Raw genomic sequence first — 24,800 nt, 5'->3', positions numbered from 1 at the left:
CCTGGCCCCCTCCAGGTGATTCCTCCAGGCCTCGAACGCCACCTTGATAGCCAACAACTCCTTCTCCCAGATGGTGTAATTGCGCTCGGAAGAATTGAGTTTCCGAGAGTAGTAAGCGCAAGGGAAAAGGGTACCATCAGGGGCGTGAGCCTGCAGTAACCGCCCCCACCGCGATGTCAGATGCGTCCGCCTCCACTACAAATGGATGATGAGGATCATGGTGCTTCAGAATCTGCTCCCTCGTAAAAGCTCGCTTCAGTGCCACAAATGCCTGTTGCTCCGTAGGCCCCCAGCGAAACGGCACTTTCTTTTGCAGGAGCCGAGTGAGGGTCAAGAAAGCAAAGCTGGGGATGAAGGTCCGGTAATAGTTGGCAAACCCGAGGAGTCTCTGAACATCCTTCATACATCGAGGAGGTTGCCAACTACGTAACGCCTCCACCTTGCCCAGCTCCATCGCAATTCCTTCAGGGGAGATACGGTGCCCCAGGAACTCGATGGTAGTCTACCAGAACTGACACTTCTCTAGCTTGGCAAATAAACGATGTTCTCGGAGTCGCTGCAAGACCAGACGCAAGTGATGTTGATGATCCCTCCGGGACGTGGAGTAGATCAAGATGTCGTCCAGATAAATGACGACAAACTGATCCAAAAGGTCCCGGAAGATGTCATTCATGAAATGTTGGAAGACTGCCGGGGCATTGGTCAACCCAAACGGCATGACCGTGTACTCGAAATGTCCGTATCGGGTGCCAAAGGCCGTCTTCCATTTGTCCCCTGCCCTGACTCGGACCAGGTTGTAAGCCCCACGCAAGTCCAGTTTTGTGAACACCGTTGCCTCCCGGAGCCGCTCCAACAACTCAGGAATCAGGGGCAGCGGGTAACAGTTACGTACCGTGATGGCATTCAGGCGCCGGTAATCGCAACAGAGTCTCAGATCCCTGGTCTTCTTTTTTTATGAACAAAACTGGGGCAGACAAGGGCGAGGACGAAGGGTGGATAAACCCCCGGGCGAGATTCTTGTCAAGAAAGTCCCGCAATGCGGCCAACTCCGGCTCGGACATGGAGTACAGACGACCCGTAGGGAGCTTCGCATCAGGTACCAGGTCAATGGGACAGTCATAAGGCTGGTGCGGCGGCAGTTGATCCGCCTCGTGTTCGCTGAAGACATCCGCGAACTCCGCTAAACCCTGCGGCACGTCCACCTTTGGCGAGCTGAGTGCCTGGGCCGCACAGACCTGCCGGGTGTGGTCGACGCATTGCAGGGACGAGAACGTGATCAGGTTCTGTGACCAGTGGATCTGAGGGTCTTGCGCCCGCAGCCAAGCCAAGCCCAAAACCACGGGGAAATGCAGGCCCGAAGCCACGTAAAATTGGATGGCCTCCTCGTGCTCCCCGAGGATCAGGTGCAACGGCTGTGTGGCGGCCTTGATAGGCCCAGACAGAAGCACCCGGCCATCAATGGTCTCGACACGCATTGGTGGGTCCACCGGACACAGAGGGACGTTGTACTTTGTAGCAAACGCCGCATCTATAAAGTTTGTGGTAGCCCCGGAATCGACCAAGGCATGGGCCGGAATTCCTTGTGGACTATCCGACAAGAGGATGTGCGCTGCTAAGATCATGTGCCGTGGAGGCCCGTCCACCTCTCTGATTCTTGCTTGGAGTCGGAACCCTGTGCAGGGTCCTCCACATCCTCCAGAGCCGACTCATAGGGGACCCTTGCTGTCAGAGTCTGGTGGCAGCTCCAACGGCTCCTGCTGTGCCACAACAACTTCCGTCGAGGCAGACTGTGGGCGAAAGAGCGAGCAAGCGATGGAGGATCAGGCAGGGCACCAAGGCACCTTCGCCTCCCTTCGCTCCCACTACGTCTTGATGTCGCCATAGCTACCGGGCGCAGATGGACAGAGGTAGCCAGAGCGGTGGCAAGGCGTCCCAGCGAGCGAGTGAGGATCAGGCTGCCTGATTCTCCATCGCTCGCTTGCTCTTTCGCCCACCCAGGCCGCCCCAGCGCTGTTCCTGCTACCTCCGTCCATCTGTGCCCGGCAGCTGCAAAGACGTCATCAAGACGAAGTGGGAGCGAAGGCAGGGCACTGAGGCCCCTTCGCCTCATTTCGCGACTCAGACGAAGCAGTGGCGGGGCCCTGTGTCCCGGCCGGGCTCTTCTCCAGCTGATGGCGCAGGAGGGGCCAGAAGTGTGGAGTTCAATCCTATTTCCCCAAGAGACTGAGTCAGAATTGAAGCCATGCCTCCAGCTTCCCCTGCTGACTTCCAATTCTGACTCATTCTTGCCCAAGAAGAGATGTATTTTTTCATTGCTGTGAGTTAGTATTTTAGTTTTAGTGTTATTTTCCTTTAAGTTACCTTTTCTCTGTTGCCTTGATTGCTGGATGGTGGGGGACTTGGCTCACAAGTTCTTTTTCACCATATTCGATTTGTGTCTGAGACAATTTGAGCCGAGAGCCTGTTGGAGGCTTTTACTGGGCGTTTCTTACTAAGTTGCTGCTGGCTGCGCCGGCTATCGGGGTTTTGTTGTGGCGTCCTTTTACATTTTCCCATTTTGGTTGCCTATTTGTGGGCTTCCTCAGAGGCTCTGACTTCCCACTGGCTCTCAGAGGCAATGGCAGGCTGCTGGCGATGCGACAAGCAAAGGGAGAGCGCTGGCACTTCTGCAGGGCTTGTGGCGAAGCTGCGTGGCCGATCCGGAGCTCTCGGGGCCGTTTTTCCTCGCTAGGAATACCGGACTTTGTTGCATGGTTTTCCACGTGAGTATGGGGCCCTGGCGGCGGCCATTTGGGGGAGAACTTCATGGTGGTGGCTTCAACTTCATTGAAGACGGCGCCTAAGAAAAAGCGTTTCTTTGTGGAGCCCGCAGCTCGGAAAGAGGAAATTCCTGTGCCAAAGCTATTTCTGGATGTCATTCAGAAGCAGTGGGCCAAACCAGGTACCTTCCCCACCCCGGGTGGGAATGACAGGCGTTTCTATAATATGGAGCCTGATTTTGCATTGCAGGTGCCGGAGGTAGATGCCCCCGTGGCTGCCTTGGCGTCCCCTACGCCTATGGTGGCGAGTTATGTGGCGGACAACTTGAAGGCTGAGGATAAAAGGACTGAATTGGCGTTACGTAAGACTTTCCTAGCTGCAATGTGGGCGATAAAGACCGCCTCCTCGGCTTCCTTCTTCAACCAAGCCGCACTGATGTGGCTTGAACAGATGCAAGAGCGTGTGCAGGCGCACGGCATACGGTTGCTCCAGGACATCAGCAAGGTCATGGCTGCGACCCAGTTTTCGGCTGATGCGACCTTGAACGCCGCTAAGTTTGCTTCCAGGGCGCTTTCCTCCTCTGTTTCAGCTAGGCGGATGGTGTGGCTCCGGAATTGGCAGGCGGATGCCAAGGCGAAGTGGAAGCTGGTGGGCCCATATGCAGGGAAGAAGCTGTTTGGCAAGGTCCTGGACCCTATTCTTATTGAAGATAAGAACAAACGTAAGGTTTTGCCTGCCACGACTAAGAAGCAGGAACACAAGTATACACCTTACACACGTAGGCCACCTTACAGGGTCTCTGACACTGACTATCATTACCAGACTAGGAATTTTCAGCTATGTCAGGATAGGGGACAGGATAGGTCTTCCTACAGAGATAGGTCCCGTTTTCAGTCCCAGGGTAAACGGCCCTTTCACGCGGGGGGACGGGACGCCCTTTTGCAGAAATAAATGAACGGGCTTTGGGGGCTCCCATAGGTGGCAGGTTGGCGGTATTTGCCGACTGTTGGGAGAGAATTACATCGGACCTCTGGGTCCTGAATACAGTGAGATTCGGCCTACGGCTGGTATTCCTCTCCATCCCCCCAAATTCTTTTCGAACTTTCACGTCCTCCAAAAGTGAAGCCAAGAGGCTGCTTATGCGCCAGGCCATTGACCATTTGGTGGAGATCCAGGCGGTTGAATTGGTTCCAAGGGAGAACTGGGGCAAGGGGTTCTATTAGAACCTTTTTGTGGTTCCAAAGTCATCTGGGGGATGGAGGGCGATTCTTCACCTTAAAAGACTGAACTGTTTCCTAATTTACAAACGGTTTAAGATGGCTTCCCTTGGATCCATCCTGGAGGGTGTCCGGGAAGGTGATTATTTGACGTCTATTGATTTAACGGAAGCATATCTTCACATATTAATTTTTTCCAAACACAAGAAGTTCCTTCGGTTTTCCTATACTGGTATCCATTACCAGTACAGGGCTCTTCCTTTTGGGCTGTCTTCGGCTCCCAGGACCTTTACGAAGGTCCTGGTGGCTCTGGCTGCGCATCTAAGAACAGTGCCCATCAGGCTTCATTGTTATTTAGATGACATCCTCCTCCAGGCAGAGTCCCCGGAACGGTCCCTTCAGGATCTGGGCCTGACGGTGGAAACCCTGCAGAGGTATGGGTTTTCCGTGAATTTCCAGAAAGCCATATGCGGCCTTCTACCAGGCTGTTGCATTTGGGGGCGGTCATTGATTCCACCACCAACATGGTTTTCCTCGCCCAGGATCGCAAAGCTAGTCTAGTCAAACTGATTCAGCAGGTACAAAAAGAGAGGCGGGTGCCTATCGTCACTTTGTCTTAGTTGTTAGGGAAGATGATAACTTGTATTGATCTGTTCCCCTGGGCGAGGCTCCATGCTAGGCCCCTCCAGTGGTTCCTCCCGTACCAAAGGAGTAAATGCAGCGCCTCCCCTTTTCGGGTTCAGGTACCCCCTCAGGTGCATCTTTCCTTGAAATGGTGGGTCTCTGCTGCCCTGGCCAAGGGGTGTGTGTTCAGGGAGTCGGAAAGGCTCACCCTGACCACGGATGCGAGCCTTTATGGTTGGGGGGTGTTGCTGGGTACACAATTGGCACAGGGCCGCTGGTCCCCCTCGGACCTTACTCATAACATAAATTGGCTGGAACTGCGGGCGGCTCATCTAGCCCTTCGACACTTTCAGGCCTGTATAGAGCACAAACACATCCTGCTATTGACGGACAAGGTAGCTGCAAAGGCGCATGTAAACAGGCAGGGAGGCACACATTCCAGGGCCCTCTGGGCGGAGTCTCAATGTCTCGGATTGTGGGCAGAGAGACACCTGCTCTCCATCAAGGCGGAACACATCTCCGAGGAAGCGAATCACCAAGTGGATTGGCTGAGCAGGGCCACAGTGGACCAGACAGAGTGGCAGCTGGACCCGGAGTGGCAGCTGGACTCCGGACCACCCGGAGCTGGTCCACCCAGAGGTGGACCTCTTCGCTTCTCCAGAAAATGCTCAACTCCCCAGGTTTTTTACGAGGTTCCCATCTCGGGGAGCGGAGGGGAGCAGTGCCTTGCACAGCAAGTGGCCCCAGGGGTTGCTTTACACTTCTCCCCCACTCCCGTTGATTCCAGGGGTGCTGGGGAAGATTGTGGCAGAGGGGGCAGAGGTAATCCTGGTTGCCCCATGTTGGCCATGCAGACCGTGGTTTGTGGACCTCATAGGTCTGTCCATTGCCAAACCCTAGAGGATCCCGCAGGAGAAGATCTCCCTTCACCAGGGGGTCCTGGTTCATCCGGAGCTGCAGTGGCTCCGGCTGACCACCTGGTATTTGAAAGGGAGATCCTGAAGGAGTCGAGGTTCTCATCACGAGTGATTCACACCATCGTAGCCTCTAGGCGCCTTTCCACAACCAGAATTTACAATGCCACATGGTCTAACTTTTGTAGTTGGTGCCTTTCGGCACGGGTGGATCCCAAGCGCCCATCCCTGCCTGCTATCCTGGAATTTCTCCAGGACGGGCTGGAGAGGGGCCTGTCCCATAATACCCTTCGTAGGCAGGTTTCGGCCCTGTCCACCGTCCTGGTGCTGGACGGTCGGGAGGGTCTGAGCCACCATCCTGTAGTGAAGAGGTTTTTGAAGGGGGCGGCAAATCTCCGTCCCCCGGTAGTTCACAGGTTCCCATCATGGGATTTGTCCACGGTTCTTCTGGCTCTCGTGGATCCCCCCTTTGAGCCCCTGAGAATGGTCTCCCTGCAGTTCCTTACCTTGAAGGTGGCCTTCTTGGTCGCCATCACATCTGCAAGGAGGATCTTCCGGCTGGGGGCTCTTGTTGGTCAGAGAGGACCTCTGTATTTTCCATCCTAACACAGTCGTTTTGAGACTCGACCCTGCTTTCACCCCCAAGATTAATTCATACTTTCATAGGGCTCGAGTTAGTTCTCCCGGATTTTTGTCCCAATCCCACACACAAAAAGGAGAAGACCTGGCACAAGTTGGATGTACGGAGGGCTCTCCGGTTTTATATTAAGAGGACAGAGCCTTCCAGGAAGACTGAGGCCTTGTTTGTCTCGTTCCAGCCATCAGCAATAGGATCTAAGGTGTCCCCTTCTACCATTGGGTGGTGGTTACGGGCTTGCATTGCCCGGGCCCATGAGGCCCGGGGTAAGCCGGTGCCTCAAGGGATAACGGCCCATTCCACTAGGAGCGTGGCCACCATGGCTGCATGGAACACTCAGGCTCCGATTGGGGATGTTTGTAGGGCAGCGACTTCGGCTTCCCCATCACCATTTATCAAGCACTATCGTCTCAATGTCTTTGTGTCTGCCGAAACGTTGTTTGGTCGTAGCATGCTTCAGGGGGTTCATACTGCCTCGGGTGCCACGGACCAATGAGTTCCTGCCCTAGGGACTACCACTTTGGTATGTCCCACTTCTGGACCCTCCTGTGCCATCAGCTGGAGAAGGAATGTTGGTCCTACCTGAACGTTCTTCTCAGTGTGGCGCAGGACGGTCCAGATCTCCCCCCCCCCCTGTTTGATGTGTTAGGTCCGTGTCCCCAGGGCTATTAATGCTGTGGGCAGGGCCTGTTCTTGTGTTTCCCTAGTTGGAGCTGCGCCTCGTCGGAATTGGAAGTTAGCAGGGGAAACTGGAGGCGTGGCTTCAATTCTGACTCAGTCTCTTGGGCAAATAAGGATTGAACTCCCCACTTCTGGACCGTCCTGATGAGAAGAACGTTCAGGTAGGACCAACGTTCCTTCCCTCTTGCTCTTCATCTTGATGACGTCGCCGCAACTGCCGGGCACGGACGGACGGAGGTAGCCAGAGCGGCACCGGGGCGTCCCGGGCGGGCGAGCGATGGAGGAAAGAGGAAAAAGAAAGAGGTAGCAACTGGCCACCTGTGGCCATTCTTTCCCACACTGTTTTTAAATGTTTTTCCTGCCACAAAGGATCATGATTTCTTCATATAATGGTGCCAGTACTTCCTCTCACGTTGTTGAGTTCCTCATTTCCTAGCTGTTAAAATTTGGAACCTGCTATGTAGCTTTTGGCAAGAGAAGAATTACTTGTCCTCTGATCACAGAGAAAAGAAATGTGTTTGCACAGGATAAATACTCAGTTGACTTTAGTACTTAAACAGTCTGATGAATCCTACGGGAGATGCGAATGGGACCAAAATTTGAAAAACAGGTGAAATTCTTTCTGGAGACCAGAAGCAGACACACGCGCGTGCACACGCACACACACACACACACACACACAGCAAAAGTGTCTGGTTTTGAATATCATCCTCCCTAGTGCTTGGGGAAAAAATAGAGGAACATTTGGATATACATTTTGAATTAACTTGGGAAGAAAATTGCTAAAATCACTTTTAGCTGTGTTCTGCATTAAGGGTTCATGCAGTAGCATTTCTTGTTGCATTAGTAGAGTAATATTTACAACAGCCAGCTAAGATAGTTTTATCTGTCTTATAATGTGGGTGGGTAGAGGATTTAGGCATAAGTGCAATGTTTGCCTGTGATTATATAATAAATTCACAGCTTATACATTTGAATTAGATGTTTTTCAATTCATGTTTAACCTATACTTGATATACTCGTATTCAATACATATACTCTCTGATCAAAAGATGCTTTCCATAACTTACCATATTTTTTGGAGTATAAGATGCACCTTTTTTCCTCAAATAAGAGGCTGAAAATCTCGGTGCGTCTTATACATCGAATACAGCATTTTTTTTCCGCCCAAAGCCCCGCCCCTTCACAAAAATGGCCCTTCATACCCTTATGGAGGCTTTCAGAGAGCTCCTGGGGGCTGTGGAAGGCAGAAATGAGCAACAAATGGGCCGTTTTTTGCCCCCCCCCAGCCCCCAGCAGCACTCTTTAAGACTCCATAAGGCTATGCATGCAATTTTTTTGACAAAAAACAGGGCCGTTTTTTGCTCGTTTTTGGCCCCCCACACCCCCAGGAGCACTCTGCAAGCCCCCTCCCCCCAAGGCTATTCATGCCTTTTATTTGAAAAAAAACGGGCCCGTTTTCATGAAAAACGGGCCGTTTTGGGGAGGTTTGCAGAGTGCAAAAACTTTTTTTTTCCTTTTGGAAAGCTCTTCAACTGATGAGAATTACATTGATCAAGTGCTGTGCCAGCAGAAACAAAGTCTTAAGGTTTGTCAGCAATTCCCTTCTCCAGCACATGGATAAATACACCTGGAAACATCTACCTACCTACCTACTCTCTCTCTCCCTACCTACCTACTGTATGTCTCCGAAGTGAGGCGTGGGGGGAGTCACATATGGGTATTGTCACAGCCCTTTTGCCCTGGAGGCTGAGGTAAATCTTGAGGCCACACCTCCGTACCTCCTCTGACCTCCCAGATTAACCTCAGCCTTCGGCCCAGAAGGAGTGTTTTTATCTGACTCTCCCTCACTTCGATGACAAAGGTTTTTTTCTAAGGTTTTTTCTTTTTTCTAGTTCTTCTAAGTTTTTTTCCCTAGGCCTTTAGGTTTTTTTCCTTTTTCGTTTTACCTTTGGATCTGCTCCTCTCTCCACCCGTGCTCAGCGCTGCTGGCAGGCAAGCCTTGCCACGTATCAGCACGACTCCCAAGCGGCCAGACGGTTGCGTAAGGGGGAAGTAGCCGCTGCGCCACGAGGTCCGTGGGTACGACTACAGGACCTCCAGGAGACCTCCACAAGGCGCCAGCGATCGAGGAACCGGCCAGGGCCTTCCTCCAACGTTCTCGGAGGAGATTGGGTCGCAGTTTGGTGGCCATTTTGGATTCCCCGCCATCTTGGAGCACGTGGGAGAGTGCGTGACCTCCTACGGAGTCTGAGAGTGCTCAGAAGACACCGCTGTAGCTGGAAGAGGCTACAAGAGGAGGCCTTAACTCTGCCGGCAATCCGGGGAGGGCCCAGAATCAGCGGTGAGCCGGCAATCGAGGCGTGGAGCGGCGCCAATCCTTGGAAGAGCATGTGGCTTGGAGGATCAAGCCACTCAGAGAGAAGAGGCCGGCAGGGAGAGAGGAGGTGGTACAGTAACCGTGAGTACTATGGCGGAGGCGGTGAGGAGCGGGGGTGCCGGGCCTAGATCCCCAGGGGATTCGGATCCAGGCGAGGGGACCTCCAGGCGGGTTCCCCCAGTCCCCAGAGGGAGGTCCCCCACCAAGAAAGGCACCCCCAGGCCCCATAGGAAGGGAACCTCTGGGAAGGAGGTTCGAATTACCAGGGCCTCTGCAAAAAGGTTCAGGGCCACCATCAGCCCTTGCCCTTCGAGATCTCGCTCCCCCTGCAGGCTTCCTGTTCTGGAAGAGACCAGGGGGACATCACCGGGCTCCCCAAGGGGCTCAGGCAGAGGGCGCAGCTTCCTGTCGCCCCCCCCCCTTTCGCCTGCCCACCCATCTGAGGCTAGGGGAAGACCCCTTTGGGCGCAGGGTACCCAGCCCTGCCAGACACCGACTGAACCTAGGGAATTTTTGCAACCCCCAGAACTGCATCCCACCCTCCCAGAGCTTCCTGATAGCTTCCAGGAGGTGTTAACCAGGGCCATTGCCCAGGGGATTGCTTCTGGGATGAAACACCAGTCACAGGGTGCCAGGAGTAGGTCTTCCCAGGAGCAGTCCAGGGGACATCAGGATCACCCCAGGATCACCTCCACCAGAGAACCCAGGTCACCCTCCCCCTCCACTGCCAGTGAGGTTTCGGATTTGGAGGAAGGGGAGTTGAAGGATGTGGGGTTCTCTGAGGATGAAGGCCTCTGAGGTGCCCAACATTACCGGGCTCTTTCCCCCCTCCCTTTTTAGCTCCTTACTTCGTAAGGCCAGGGCTACAGCGGATCTGGACCCCTCTCCAGAGTCCACTCCTACAACTGCCACCCCCAGCACCAGCGGAGGGAACAAGAAGGGGCCCTTCCACAGGCCCCAGGTGGAAAAGGAGGAGATCCCTACTCCAGAGATGTTTCTAGAGGTGCTTAAATCCCAGTGGGTTAAGCCAGGATCTTTTCCCAACCCGGTGGGCAATGAGCGTAGATTCTATAATCTCAATTCTACCTTCGCCTAAACTCTGCAGGTACCTTCAGTGGACACCCTGGTCGCCAGCCTGGCTTCTGCCTCTGCGGTGGTGACTGGAGACATAGGCAACTGCCTCAAGGCAGAGGACAAAAAGGCGGAGATGATCGTGTGTAAGTCCTTCCAGGCTATAACCTGGGCTATTCGGGCGGCTGCAACTGCCTCCTTTTTTAACAGGTCAACAGTGCTGTGGCTGGAACAGCTGAGAGACAGGACCTCGCCCACAGAGGTGCGTTTACTGCAAGACGTCTCCAAGGTGCTGGCAGCCACTCAATTTTCGGCAGACGCCACGCTGGATGCAGTTAAGTATGCCTCTCGAGCTTTCTAGTCCTCTGTAGCTTCCAGGCGCCTGTTGTGGCTATGTCACTGGCAGGCGGAGTCTCGAGCTAAGTGGCACCTGGCAGGAGCTGACTACACTGGGGACAAGCTGTTCGGTTCTTCACTGGATCCAATCCTGGTGGAAGAATAAGCGGAAGGTCTTCCCGGCCACGACCAGAAGGTCAGAACACCGACCGGCCCCATACCCCAGTAGAGCATCTTACCGCCCGCCTGACACGGACCCCCAGAATCAGAGGTACCCGGTTCCCAGGTTCCACAGGCAGGGGGACAGGCAGTTCTCTAGGGACAGATTCAGAGGTCAGCAGCAGAGCAAGCGGCCCTTTCGAGGAGGGGGCGGCCGCCCTTTCCGCAGGTTCAAGTGATCCGAGCGGGGATCACCCCGTTGGCGGTCGCCTCTCCTTATTTGCGGATGGCTGTGATCGCGTCACATCGGACGAGTGGGTCCTCCAGACGGTCAAGCTCTGGCTCCAGCTGGAGTTCCGCTCGCAGCCCCCGAATAGATTCCGCACCTTCGCCTCCTCCAGAGATCCGGCCAAACGGGCCCTTATGGCCAAGGCCATAAAACACCTGTTAGACATCAGGGCTATAGAGAGAGTACCAGAGGGGGAGAAGGGTTCTGGATTCTACTCATATCTGTTCCTGGTCCCCAAGAGTTCAGGGGGGTGGAGGGCCATCTTGGACCTTAAACTGCTCAACTCCAGAGTGGTCTACCGTAGGTTCAAGATGGCCTCGCTGAAGTCCATCCTAGAGGGCATCAGACAGGGTGATTACCTGGCTTCCATCAACCTCACGGAGACTTATTTACATATCAGAATCGCCCTGGAACATCGTAGATTCCTCAGATTCTCCCACGAGGGCAGCCACTTCCAGTATAGAGCCCTCCCCTTCGGGCTGGCCTCAGCTCCCAGGACCTTTACCAAGGTGCTGGCCGCGGCCGCAGGTCACCTTCGTTCCTTCCCAGTCCGTCTCCATTGCTACCTGGATGACATCCTAGTCCTAGCCAGGTCTCCAGACACGGCTAGGCAGGACCTGGGTCTCACCATCGACACGCTAAGGTCCCTGGGGTTCTCTATCAATCTCGAGAAGAGTCACCTAGCCCCTACTACCAGACTCCAACACCTAGGGTCCATTGTAGATTCAGTGTCTGGAGAGGTTTTCCTTTCCCGGGAACATAGGGACAGCATGGTCCAGCTGGTCCAGGAGATACGCAGGTTACACTCTGTCCCTGTAGTTCTTCTTTCCAGGCTCCTTGGGAAATTCATTTCTTGCATAGGGATCGTGCCTTGGGCTCGTCTCCACGCCAGGGAGCTCCAGTGGTTCCTGCTCCCACACCAGAGAGCCGGAACAAGCGACGCCAGCTTCAAGGTCCGGGTGTCACCCCAAGTTCTCCTATCGCTCCATTGGTGGTTGACCCCCAGCCCTAGACAAGGGGTCACTCTTCAGAGAACCAACAAGGAAGGTACTCACGACGGATGCGAGCCTGTTCGGCTGGGGAGCTCACCTGGAGGCCCAGATAGCCCAGGGCCGCTGGACTCCAACCGACCTGCGTAACAACATCAACTGGTTGGAGCTCGGGATTCTGCTTCCAGTTGTTGAGAACGACGGACGTGTTCGTCCGCCCTGCGCTCTCTTGGTGGGCTCCCCTCAGCTTGGGGGGGACACAGGGTGCCTTGAAGGGGCGCCCTGCCGTAGGGGCTGCTTGCTGGGGGTCCCCTGGATCGGCGGCGGCCGCGGGGGGGGCCTCCGGCATTGCCCCAGGAGTCAAGAGGCGAGAGGGGGTGCGCGACGGAGCTTCTATGCTCCCGCGCGCTTTCGTTTCGAGGCAGCTGGATGATCGACAATTTGAAGGCTACAGCTGAAGTGCGGTGAGATGGGAATCCTCCCCAATTCTCCTTTTGATATTTAAATGAAAGATTACCAGCTTTTTAAAAGACTTTCAATCTTCTCCTGGGAAGTGTGATTGGAGGGAGGGATTCCCTCCCCCCTCGGAAAAGCGGCTTTGGATTTATCTCCTCTCTCTCGGAGGAGAGAGAGAGTTTTAAAAGGAATCACACTCGCTATAAGCAATGGCAAAATGACTTTCTTAATGCAACTGTGAAAGAAAAGTGATGGTCTGACTTCTTTAAAAATTTTGAAAACTTTTGTTGCTTCCTGATCTCCGGGGCTGGCGAAGCAAGATGGCATACTTCCTCCGTCTTTATGCTCTTTGAAATTAGACTCCTCCTATGAAAATTGCTGGCATTATACTGGATTTGGAATAACTGAGTTAATTGACTGAACGTGAACTATATAGAAGGTCTCTATTCCTGTCTGGACTGCCTGCCTCGTGGTCTCTCTTGGTTGTGCTTTTCCACAGTCGCCATTTCTTTGTATGGACATAGATATCTCTGAGCTTTTTTTTTTATGATGCCTCCGAAGAAACCACCTGGGAAACCAGGATCTGCCCCAGCATCTTCAACATCCAGCCCCATTGGACAGCAGTCACAAACATCGTTTCTACAACCTAAAGCCCCTGAAGAGGAATCAGTAACTCATCAGCTACTCCAAAAGATTTTAAAAGGGCAGGATGAACTGAAAAATCAATTGAGAGAAATGAACAACTCAGAGAAAACCAAAACCAAACTGCACAAAACAAACAAAGATTAGACGTTCTGGAGGAGGGGACAACTGAGATGAGGGGGGAGGTGAGGGTGGTCCAGAGAGGAAATTTAGAACTTGAGAACCACATGATAAAAATGGAATTTGAAAGGATGTCTTTTTTCCTTAGATTTCAAAACGTAATTGAGACTGACAATGAAGACTTGAAGGAGATCATGACAACAATGTTAGCTGAATATATTAAAAAAGACAAACAGCAGTTAGGATGGGATATTGACTTGGTTTATAGAGTTAATTCAGCTTATGCTAGAACACACAATGTTCCAAGAGAGGTTCATATTAAATTTCTTAGAAAGGCTACAAGAGATGAGATTCTGGGGGCACAAAGGGGGCAAACATTAAAATACAAGGACAAAGAGATAACCATCCTGAAACAAATCCTGAAGAAAGTAAGAGATAAGAGGAAAAAATATTCACTACTAGCAAAATAATTATTTGATAAGGGATTTTGGTTCCGGTGGCTTTTGCCAGAAGGTATGTTGATTTTCTGGGAGGGCACCAGAGTTAGAATTAATACAATTATGGAGGCGGAGGCCTTCATGGAAAAAAACAAAGCTCTCCTAGACAAAGCGGAAGACAGTACACAAGATATGAAGGAGGGAGGGGCCGAGGCTTTGCTGGCAGTCGGGGGGGGGGGGAGGAGGCAACAATGAGAAAACTCAGATCACAAAAGTAAGTTAGAAAAAACATTGCAATTGCTGATACAATGAATCCTTTTGTTAGATACAAAGTAAATGATTGAAATTATTGAAAGATATAATGTAAAAATAAGCTGTCAAGATCTAGTTAAGCAATAACATTTTGTTTTATCATTTTGTAAAAGTTATGAGACTTGGGGGGAATACCATTTCCTGCACGATGTAGCTGTCAAAATTTGTACCCATACCCATTACCCCTTTCCTTAAAATTTTGTAAAACCAATAAAAAAAAATTTCAAAAAAAAAACTGGTTGGAGCTCAGGGCTCAGGCTCTACGCCACTTCAGGACTACGGTGACTGACCATCATGTCCTGGTTCTGACGGACAACGTGGCAGCCAAGGTCCATGTGAACAGACAGGGAGGCACCCACTCCAAGGCCCTGCGCGACGAGGCCCTCCGATTGGGGAACTGGGCAGAGAGGAACCTCTGCTCCATCAGAGCAGAACACATCTCGGAGACAGAGAACCAGCAGGTGGACTGGCTCAGCAGGGAGACAGTCGACAACGGAGAGTGGCAGCTCCATCCTGACATCTTCCTACAGATCTGCGGGAGGTTTGGACGCCCGATGGTGGATCTCTTCACAACCCCAGCGAACGCCCAGCTGCCTACCTTCGTGTCGAGGTTCCCGTCCAGAGGCTCCATGGACACGGATGCTCTTCATTGCAGATGGCTGCCCAGTCTCCTCTACGCCTTTCCTCCCCTTCCCCTCATTCCCGGGGTCCTGAGGAAGTTAGTGGCAGTGAGAGCAGAGATGGTTCTAGTGGCTCCCTTTTGGCCACGTCGTCCCTGGCTAGCAGACCTGGTGGAGCTGTCTTCGGCCCCCCACTGGAAGCTCCCACTAGGGGAGGTGTCCCTTCACCAGGGGTCTCTGGAACATCCGGACCCGGAGTGGCTCCATCTGACCACCTGCCAATTGAGCGGGAACAACTGAGAGGGGTACACTTCTCCGCGGAGGTCATTAAGACCATTGAAGCGTCCAGGAGGCAGTCCACCACTCACATTTACAACGCCTCCTGGGCCGCTTTCGCGGACTGGTGCCAAGCAAGAGGCCTTGTCCCGGCTTCGGCTTCCGTGCCCCAGGTGCTGGACTTCCTACAGGAAGGACTGGTTTAAGGTCTGGCTCCCAGCACCCTCAGGAGACAAGTCTCTGCCCTCTCCACTGTCCTGGGGTGGGGGGGTGGACTCCCCGCCTTTGTCTCAACATCCGGTCCTAAGGTGTTTCCTTAAGGGAGCAGCAAATCTGAAACCCGCTATGGTCCATCGTTTCCCTACGTGGGACTTACCCACGGTCCTCCAGTCACTAACGGAGGCACCCTTCGAATCCTTGAGGGAGGTTTCCCTTCAATTCCTGACCCTTAAGGTCGTTTTCCTGGTTGCCATCACCTCAGCCAGGAGAGTTTCCGAGCTCAACGCTCTGTCCAGCACGGCGGACCTCTGCGCCTTCCTGGAGAACCGGGTCGTCCTCAGACTGGACCCCGCGTTCATGCCCAAGATCAACTCCCCATTCCACAGAGGATTAGAGATAGTTCTGCCGGATTTCTGCCCGCAGCCTTCCAGGGATAGAGAAAGATCTTGGCACCAACTGGACGTGAGAAGAGCCCTGCGTATCTACCTGAAGCGCACGGCGCCTTTCAGGCATTCAGAGGCCCTCTTCATCTCCGTTCAGCATTCCACCCGAGGAGCCAAGGTTTCCCTGGCAACCATTAGCAGGTGGATCAAAGTGGCCATTTCCAAAGCCTACGAGGCACGAGGTCTCCAGGTTCCAGAGGGCATCACCGCGCACTCCACCAGGAATGCGGCCACCTCAGCGGCTTGGGCCACTCAGGCTCCCATCAAGGTGATCTGCAGGGCTGCCGCTTGGTCTTCTCCATCGCCTTTCATCAGGCATTACTGGCTAGACGCGTACGCTTCCGCGGAGGCGGCCTTCGGGAGGAGGGTTCTTCAGGGAGTCCTGGACTCTCGGGGTGCTCAGGCCCATTGATCCCTCCCAAGGACATCTAGCTTTGGTATGTCCCATATGTGACTCCTCCCACGCCTCACTTCGGAGACTGTCAGTTGGTCTTACCTGAACTGCATGTCTCGAAGATGGCGTGGGAGTAGTCACTTCTCCCCCGTTAGGGCGCCCCGCGCCAGGGGCCTGAGTTAGCTCAGCGGTCAGTCAGGGACCAGGCAGGAACAATGTGTGTTTCTTAACTGTCCCTTCCTTTCCAGGTTCTTTGCTACGACCATCGGTTAATCTGGGAGGTCAGAGGAGGTACGGAGGTGTGGCCTCAAGATTTACCTCAGCCTCCAGGGCAAAAGGGCTGTGACAATACCCATATGTGACTACTCCCACGCCATCTTCGAGACATGCAGTTCAGGTAAGACCAACTGACATTCTCTCTCTCTCTCTCTCTCTATCCCTCTACCTACCTAGCTACTTCTCTCTCTCCCTACCTATCTACTGTATTTCTCTCTCTCTCTATTTCTCTCTCTCTATCCCTCTACCTACCTACCTACTCTCTCTCTCTCCCTACCTATCTACTGTATTTCTCTATCTCTTTCTATTTCTCTCTCTCCCTCTCCCTTTATCTACCTACTTACTCTCTCTCTCCCTACCTACTGTATTTCTCTTCTCTCTCTTTCTCTCCCTCCCTCCCTCCCTCTGTCTACCTACCTACTCTCTCCCTACCTACCTACTGTATTTCTCTATCTCTTTCTCTCTATTTCTCTCTCTCTCTCCCTTTATCTACCTACTTACTCACTCTCTCCCTACCTACTGTATTTCTCTCTTCTTTCTCCCTCTCTCTCTCTCCCTCCCTCCCTCTCTCTCCCTCCCTCCCTCCCTCTGTCTACCTACCTACTCTCTCCCTACCTACCTACTGTATTTCTCTTTCTCTCCCTCTCTATCCCTCTTATCTACCTACCTACTTTTTTAAAAAAATTGCCTCTTCAAAACCTTGGTGCGTCTTATACTCTGAAAAATACGGTACCCACTTTACACTTGGGAACCTAGGATAAGCTCCCCAATTGTCAGTTTGGGAACCGGCCGATACCCACACAAGGCTTTGGAACCCCGAGGAAGAAACCAAACTACAGGCTAGGCTTGGGATCCTGGTATGTGTAAGCCCTGATGACGTTCCCTAGTTGGGTTGTGAGACGTCTGAGAGAAAACCACTGAGCCCAGAAACCACCAAGGACCCCACAATACTGCGAAAAATACGGTATATGTATAGAATATTCTTGGTATTTATTGGAAGATGTATCACAACAGAAACAGCCTGAAAAATTAGAACTTCCCTATAGTAATGATTTTTCGTTAAGTCCCAAAAGGAAGAAAAGGAAAAACCAAACACCATAGATTAATGGAATCTACGGTATTTAAACTAAAAATGGTTTCCTTACTTCAGATTTCAATTCAGCATTTCATCTTGGTTTCAGAGTCAGTGACACTATATTGTCATCACAACCACTTTTTGTTGTTATTATCGGCATCTTCACTCATTCTATGTGTTGTAAATCATGCAAAGTCTCTTCTCTGTGACCAAATAACATGTTATGGCTACATGTTTAATGCTTAAGAGTTCTACTTTTCCTTGATACATCACAGGTGGGAGTGATTTAGGGCTTTCTCTTATGAAAACTGGGCAAATCTTTCTGTATTCTGACGAAACAAACAATCTGAATTAAAATCATACTCTTCCTCTCTCCAACCTGTTAAAAACTTTAGGAGTAAAGTTATTATATGAACCAACAGAATTTTGTTGCTGTTGTTAAGCTCCTGGCTGTACCTGAACATGTTTGTGTGTAAGAAAAACATCATTTTTGTTTAGTAGCAGCTGAGAAAAATTAAAAAATCTACTCTATGCCTCTACTCCATGCTGAAGATATGGCTACCTCCGTCCGTCCGCGCCCGGCAGCTGCAGTGACATCATCAAGATGAAGAGCGAGAGGAGGAATTCTGGGAGTTGAAGTCCACAAGTCTTGAAGCTGTCAAGTTTGAACACCCCTGGGGTTTTTTTTTCTAAAGGGTTAGGGGAGCAAGGGTCTTGTAACTTGACAGCTTTAAGACTTGCGTGCTTCAAATGCCAGAGTTTCTGACCCAACATTTTGGTTGCTAAGCAAGGGCGTTGTTAAGTGAGTTTCACCACATTTTACAAGTTGGCCACGCCCACGCAATCACATGACTGCCAAGACACTCCCACTCGATCACATGGCCGGCAAGCCACTCCCACAAAGCAGGCCACACCTACAGAAGAAGTTCTAAAAATTTTTGAAACCCACCACTGCCTACGGTGGTCGTGGGGGGCCTGAGGAGGTCCTCAAACTTGAGAAAAAGAGATCAGAGCAAACTCTAGTCAAGGGGTTTCAGGCAGGGGCTTGGGCAGTGCGAGCTGCCACAGCCACATCCTTCTTTACCAGGGCCTCCCTGGTCTGAATTCAACAACTTCAAGAGAGACTTGAAACCAGAGACACTAGGTCTCACAGGGACCTCATAAGATCAAGGCGGCCATGGAGTACGCAGCAGACGCATCCCTTAATGCAGGAAGATTTGCGTCCAGGGCCATGGCCGCCTCAGTTACGGCCCCCAGCCTGTTATGGCTCAAGCCCTGGCAGGCAGACGTTAGACCCAAATGGCGCCTTGTCACTTCCCCCTATAGGGGTGGGCAGTTATTTGGGACCCCCCTGGATCCTTATTTGATGGAATCCAAAGACAAGAGGAAAGTCCTTTCCTCTATTTACCTCTATTTACAAGCGTCCTGAGGCCAGGCCTACCCCTTACTTTAAACCGTCGCCCTTTCGAGGGTCGGACGGGGGGATTCACCTTCCCTCGTCCACAGTGACCTCCCCAGTCCAGGCAGGTTAATCAACAGGACAGATCCAACAGGAAGAACCAGCACTTCCCCCCTAAGAGATCCTATCGAAGGGGAGGCAATCGCCAGTTCAGACGGCAGAAGTGACTGCCTGGACACATCCTATCGGGGGCCGCCTGGCCTTCTTCGCCCATCAATGGGAGGAAACGATGGACGCCTGGGTGAGGAAAACAATCAAATTCGATCTTTCCCTAGAGTTCCTCTCCACCCCTCAGGAGCACTTCATTCAATGCCCACTGTCTCGGGACCCTCAGAAGCAACTTCTGATGGAACAGGCAATTCAGCACTTGTTGGACATTCAGGCCATCCAGCCAGTGCCAAAACAACAGCAAGGGCTAGGTTTCCATTCTCTCCTGTTTGTCATCCCGAAGGCTCCACCCCAGGGGGGTGGAGAGTGATACTCGACCTAAAAACATTGAACCGCCACATTGTTTTCCACACGCAGAACCTCATAGCACAGGGCAGGTGGTCATATCAAGAGCGACAGAACAGCATAAACTGGCTCGAACTGCGGGTAGTCCGTCTAGCATTGCTACAGTTCCAGGACACAGTATGGGACTGGTGTTGACCGACAACACAACAACCAAAGTCCACATCAACAGGCGGGGGCACCCGGTCTTGGGGCCCCATGCAGGAGGTCAACCGGTTGGGCCTATGGGAGGAGTCACACCTGGCATCCCTCAAAGCGGAACACATTTCAGGGATCTCAAATGTCCAGGCAGACTGGCTCTGTCGCTCCCGAATAGACCAGGCGGAGTGGAGCATCCAGACCTTTTCCAGACCCTGGTCCACCGCTTCGACCTGCCAGTCCTGGACCTCTCTGCGTCCTCGACCAACCATCAGGTGCCCAGCTACTTCTCCTAGTACACGGACCCGAACGCGGAAGGCACAGACGCCCTCAGATGCCAGTGGCCCCCCGGCCTCCTGTATGCGTTCCCACCGCTTCCACTCATCCAATGAGTGATCCGCAAACTTCTGGACCAGGAGGCGGAGCTCCTACTTCTGGCGCCCACCTGGCCATGCTGCCCCTGGTTCGCCGATCTAGTGAACTTATTGGTCGCTCCTCCTTGGCGCATCCCCCCATTGGTCATCTCTCTCCACCAGGGGTCAATCCAGCACCCGGAGCTGCAGTGGTTACAATTAGCCTTGACTGCGGGCAACCTTTCCGCTACCGTCATCAACACCATCCAGACGTCTCTCAGAGCCTCCACAAACTGCATCTACGACGCCACCTGGCAAGCATTCCATCGTTGGTGTTCCACCCACAACATTAAAGCTTCCGCAGCGTCTATTCCCCAGGTGCTGGACTTCCTCCATCGGGGACTAGAACAGGGTCTTTCCCCCAACACTCTGCGGAGACAGGTGACGGCCCTTTCATTGGTCCTTCCCGGCCTCTCACCGGCTCTACGATCACCACTCGTCAGCGGATTCCTCTGGGGCGCCTCCAACCTTCACCCGCTGGTCGTCCACAGGTTCCTGACCTGGGACTTGCCCAAGGTCCTGGAGGCTCTTACCTCTTCTCCGTTTGAGCCCTTACGCTTGGCGTCCCTACGTCACCTTTCGCTCAAAACCACGTTCCTCATAGCCATAACAACGGCTAGGCAAGTCTCTGACCTAGCTGCCCTGTCAGTCAGGCAGGAACTATGCATCTTCCACTCTGACAGGGTGGTGTTACGCCTCGATCCATCATATAATCCAAAGATTAATTATAAATTTCACAGGGCTCAGGAACTGGTCCTACCGGACTTTTGTCCGTCCCCTCAATGGCAACTTGAACGTAAGTGGCATTCACTTGACATCCGTAGGGCGCTCCGAGTGTACATCAACCACACGGCCTCCTTCCGAAGATCAGAGGCCTTCTTCGTGTCCTTTTGACAAAGGAGTCCCTCGGGGTCAAGGCCACGCCATCGGTCATTGGCCGCTGGATTAGAGCATGCATCAGACTGGCCTATGAAGGCCAGGCCCTTCCACCGCCACATCACATCGCAGCCCACTCCACAAGGAGCGCGGCCACCACAGCAGCATGGACTACACAAGCACCCATCAAAGAGATCTGTCGGGCTGCCACCTGGACATCACCAACACCCTTCATCCGGCACTACAAGCTGGACAGATATGCATCAGCTGATGCCACATTTGGCCAGAGGGTGCTACAACAGGTGCATGTCGCATAATGTGAATCACACCAGACATTTTCCCACCCTACAGGACAGCACCTACTTTGGTATGCCCCAGCCTGGCTGCTATCTCCACCAACATTGGAGAATGGGTGTTGGTTCTTACCTGATACGCCCTTTCTCTGGATGGTGGAGATAGCAGCCAGCCCCACCCTGGTGCAGGTCCGGTCCCAGGTGACATGGAGGAATACAGAGAGAGCACATTTTTGTTTTGCATGTGCGTTTTGTTGTTTTTGCATTTCTCACGCCAGTCTACAGTCAAAACTTCATCAAAAGTTGGGAGGAGTCACCAGTGCAAGATGACATCACAGATTGTAGATACTGTCCAATTGGATAATGGATGGAGTAAACCTAGCCTCACTATCTCCACCGTCCAGAGAAAGGGCGTCTCAGGTAAGAACCAGCGCCCATTTCCTTCCTTCCTACCTTAACCCTAACCCTAACCCTGATGGTGTTCTCTAGGGTCATGAAACGTCTGATAGAAAACCACCCAGCTCAAAGAGCACCAAGGAACCCACAGTCCTTCACCTACTCTGCAACCCCTCTCCCCTTCCTTCTAACACTGATGGTGTAACCTAGCGGTCTCATGAAACGTCTGCAAGACAACCGCTGACCCCACCCCACTCAGACAGACCACCCCTTCAACCCCGAGCTACACACATCCCATTGTGTAATAGGGAAGCCCACCAGGGCCGTTGCCTCATGTCCATCCCATCAAAATCCCCCCAAAAGACCCTTTCGGGATTCAGAGATAAAACGCCCCGGGCGGGCATTGTCTTTTGTTGGTTGGTTTGTTTCACCAATTGCATGTTGTGTTTTTTTCACATACACACCCCCGAGCAGCCTGCCAAAAAGAAAAAAGTGGAATCTTCCTACGATATCAACAACATCGTCATTCCCATGTCCATGGCCGCCGCCACCCGGGTGGAAAAGCTGCAATATAAAGAGATTTTAACCCCCAGGTGAGTTCCTTTATTTTAGTTATTTATTTGGGGGCAGATGTGTGGGGTGTGGATACTCATATCGATTTCCGGAGGAATCCGGAATCTGGAATTTTAGGAATTGAAGAATAAGTTTGAATTTAATTTGAGGAAGTTGTTCCATTACCGGGGAATCCTCGACTTCATGACCACAATGCTGGCACCAACTTTCTGTTGCGGAGAAAGAGGGTGGTTAAGGGAGACACTTGGTTGTTAAGGAAAGCTTGTTGAGTGAGTTTGTCCCCACTTTTCCTGCCGCCGTCTTTAAGGGAATCACTGGCTGCTGAGTGAACCACACAGTAGTTAAGTGAAGCATTGTTCAATGGGTTTTGCCCCATTTTAGGACCTTCCTTGCCACCATTGTTAAGTGAATCCTTGCGGTTGTTGAGTGAGTCACATGGTTGTTACATGAAGTGAGTTTTGCCCCATTTTACAACCTTGCTTGCCACCATCATTAAGGGAATCCCTGTGGTTGCTGAGTGAGTCACATGGTTAAGTGAAGCATTCCTTAAGTGAGTTTTGCCCCATTTTATGACCATCCTTATCACCGTCGTTTAGTGAATCCCTACAGTGGTTAAGTCAGCCACACAGTCATTAAGCGAATCCCGCTTCCCCCTTGACTGCTTGTCAGAAGGTCGCCAAAGGGGATCACGTGACCTTTGACTGTCATAAACCCGAGTCCTTTGCTGAGCGTCTGAATCCTGATCACATGACCCTGGGCATGTTGCTAGTGTCATAAAAGTGAAAAACGGGTCCCTTTTTTCAGGGCCATTGTAACTTCAAACGGTCACCCCGCAAATCAAGCAATCAATCACCTCTGTTTTTCTCCCTTTAGCTGGAGAACAGTGGATCCCAAAGAGTTGGTGATCTTAGAGAAAGCAGACACAGAGGTAAGAGAGAGGGAGTCCCCAGGTGGCCCTGTGTGGTTGTGCGTCCATGCCCAAGCTCATGTGTTTGTGCACGTGCATGCGTGCGTACGCATGCGCACACACATGCTTTTCTCCGTACACGTTGCGCAACCCCAGCCACAATCGGGCAAGCAGCTAGATAGGCGTTGTGAATTCAAGAGTGGAGGGAGGAGGGGGGTTTCTGCCTCCAGATCATAACGGCCAACATTTGACGTCTGGCCCTGTATGATGGGGAGGACTTAACTGTCTGCAAGGAAATGGCCCGGCTCAGAGAGCAGCAAGGAACACCCCCCACCCTCCAGTACTTCCTCCTCTTCTTCTCCCTCTTCCTCCTCCCTTTCTTCTCCCTCCTCTTCCCTTTCTTCTTCATCTTCCTCCTCCACTTCCCTTTCTTCTTCACGTTACTCCTCCTCCTTCACCTTCCTCCTCCCCGTCACCCCTTTCTTCTTCACTTTACTCCTCCTCCTCCTTCACCACCACCTTCCTCCTCCTCCACTTCCGTTCCTTCTTCACTTTACTCCTCCTTCCTCCTCCACTTCCCTTTCTTGCCTTTACTACTACTTCTCCTTCCTCCTCCTCTGTCTCCCTTTCTTCTTACATACAATACAATACAATAGCAGAGTTGGAATGGACCTTGGAGGTCTTTAGTCCAACCCCTGCCTAGGCAGGAAACCCTATACCATTTCAGACAAATGGCTATATAACATCTTCTTAAAGACTTCCAGTGTTGGGGCATTCACAACATCTGGAGGCAAGCTGTTCCACTGATTAATTGTTCTAACTGTCAGGAAATTTCTCCTCAGTTCTAAGTTGCTTCTCTCCTTGATTAGTTTCCACCCATTGCTTCTTGTTCTACCCTCAGGTGCCTTGAAGAATAGTTTGACTCCCTCTTCTTTGTGCCAACCCCTGAGATATTGGAACACTGCTATCATGTCTCCCCTAGTCCTTCTTTTCATTAAACTAGCCATGCCCAGTTCCTGCAACCGTTCTTCATATGTTTTAGTCTCCAGTCCCCTAATCATCTTTGTTGCTCTTCTCTGCACTCTTTCTAGAGCAGTGGTTCTCTACCTTCCTAATGCCGCGACCCTTTAATACAGTTCCTCACGTTGTGGTGACCGCCAACCATAAAATTATTTTCATTGCTACTATGTAGCACCGGGAGCCACAAAACCTGGGTGCGTTTGTTTGTTTGTTTGTTTCTTTATTGGATTTATATGCCGCCCTTCTCCCAAAGGACTCAGGGCGGCGTACAACATAAAAAAATACACATATTACAAAAGTTAAAAAGGAAATTAAATAAAGTATCCAAAAACAAACCCAATTAATATTAACAATAAAATTTTAAAAATTAGATTACAATTAACAATTAAATTAATCATTTATTTTATTCTGTTCAGGCCAGGCTGGCTTGCTGGAAAAGCCAACTTTTTAGGGTGTGTCGGAAGGACTGGAGGTCGGTGATTATGCAAAGCTCCGGGGGCAGCTCATTCCAGTGGGAAGGCGCTCCCACAGAGAAGGCTCTCCCCCTGGGGGTCACCAGCCAACAATGTGGCCGACAGCACCCTGAGGAGGCCAACTCTGTGGGATCGCAGTGGACGGTGGGAGGCTACTGGTGGCAGTAGGTGGTCTCGCAGGTACCCTGGGCCTAAGCCATGGAGCGCTTTAAAGGTCATAATTAGTACCTTGAATCGCACCCGGAAAACAAACGGCAACCAGTGCAGGCCGCCTAAAAGGGGTGTAACATGGGAGCACCTAGGTACCCCCATGATAACCCGCGCAGCCGCATTCTGGACCAGCTGAAGCCTCCGGGTGCTCTTCAAGGGCAGCCCCATGTAGAGAGCGTTGCAGTAGTCCAGGCGAGAAAGGACG

At 52.0% G+C, this 24,800-nt stretch overlaps 1 protein-coding gene across 1 annotated transcript in view; it reads left to right on the top strand.

Moving 5' to 3' along the window:
* The window catches only part of LOC309400568 (KAT8 regulatory NSL complex subunit 1-like), a gene marked incomplete at its 3' end in the record, with an annotated part of 61,348 nt that extends 37,302 nt beyond the window's left edge, over positions 1 to 24,046 (top strand). Inside the window, exons 9-11 of the mRNA XM_081969135.1 lie at positions 21,887 to 22,005; positions 22,859 to 22,913; positions 24,029 to 24,046. Of these exons, the coding sequence (XP_081825261.1) occupies positions 21,887 to 22,005; positions 22,859 to 22,913; positions 24,029 to 24,046 (192 nt within the window). The remainder of the gene's footprint in view (positions 1 to 21,886; positions 22,006 to 22,858; positions 22,914 to 24,028) is intronic.
* Positions 24,047 to 24,800: the final 754 nt, after the last annotated feature.

This window comes from Natrix helvetica (assembly GCF_964273705.1).
Source record: "Natrix helvetica genome assembly, chromosome: W".
NCBI lineage: Eukaryota > Metazoa > Chordata > Lepidosauria > Squamata > Natricidae > Natrix > Natrix helvetica.
Note: the sequence above shows the minus strand (reverse complement) of the source record. Positions and strands in the feature narration are given on the sequence as shown.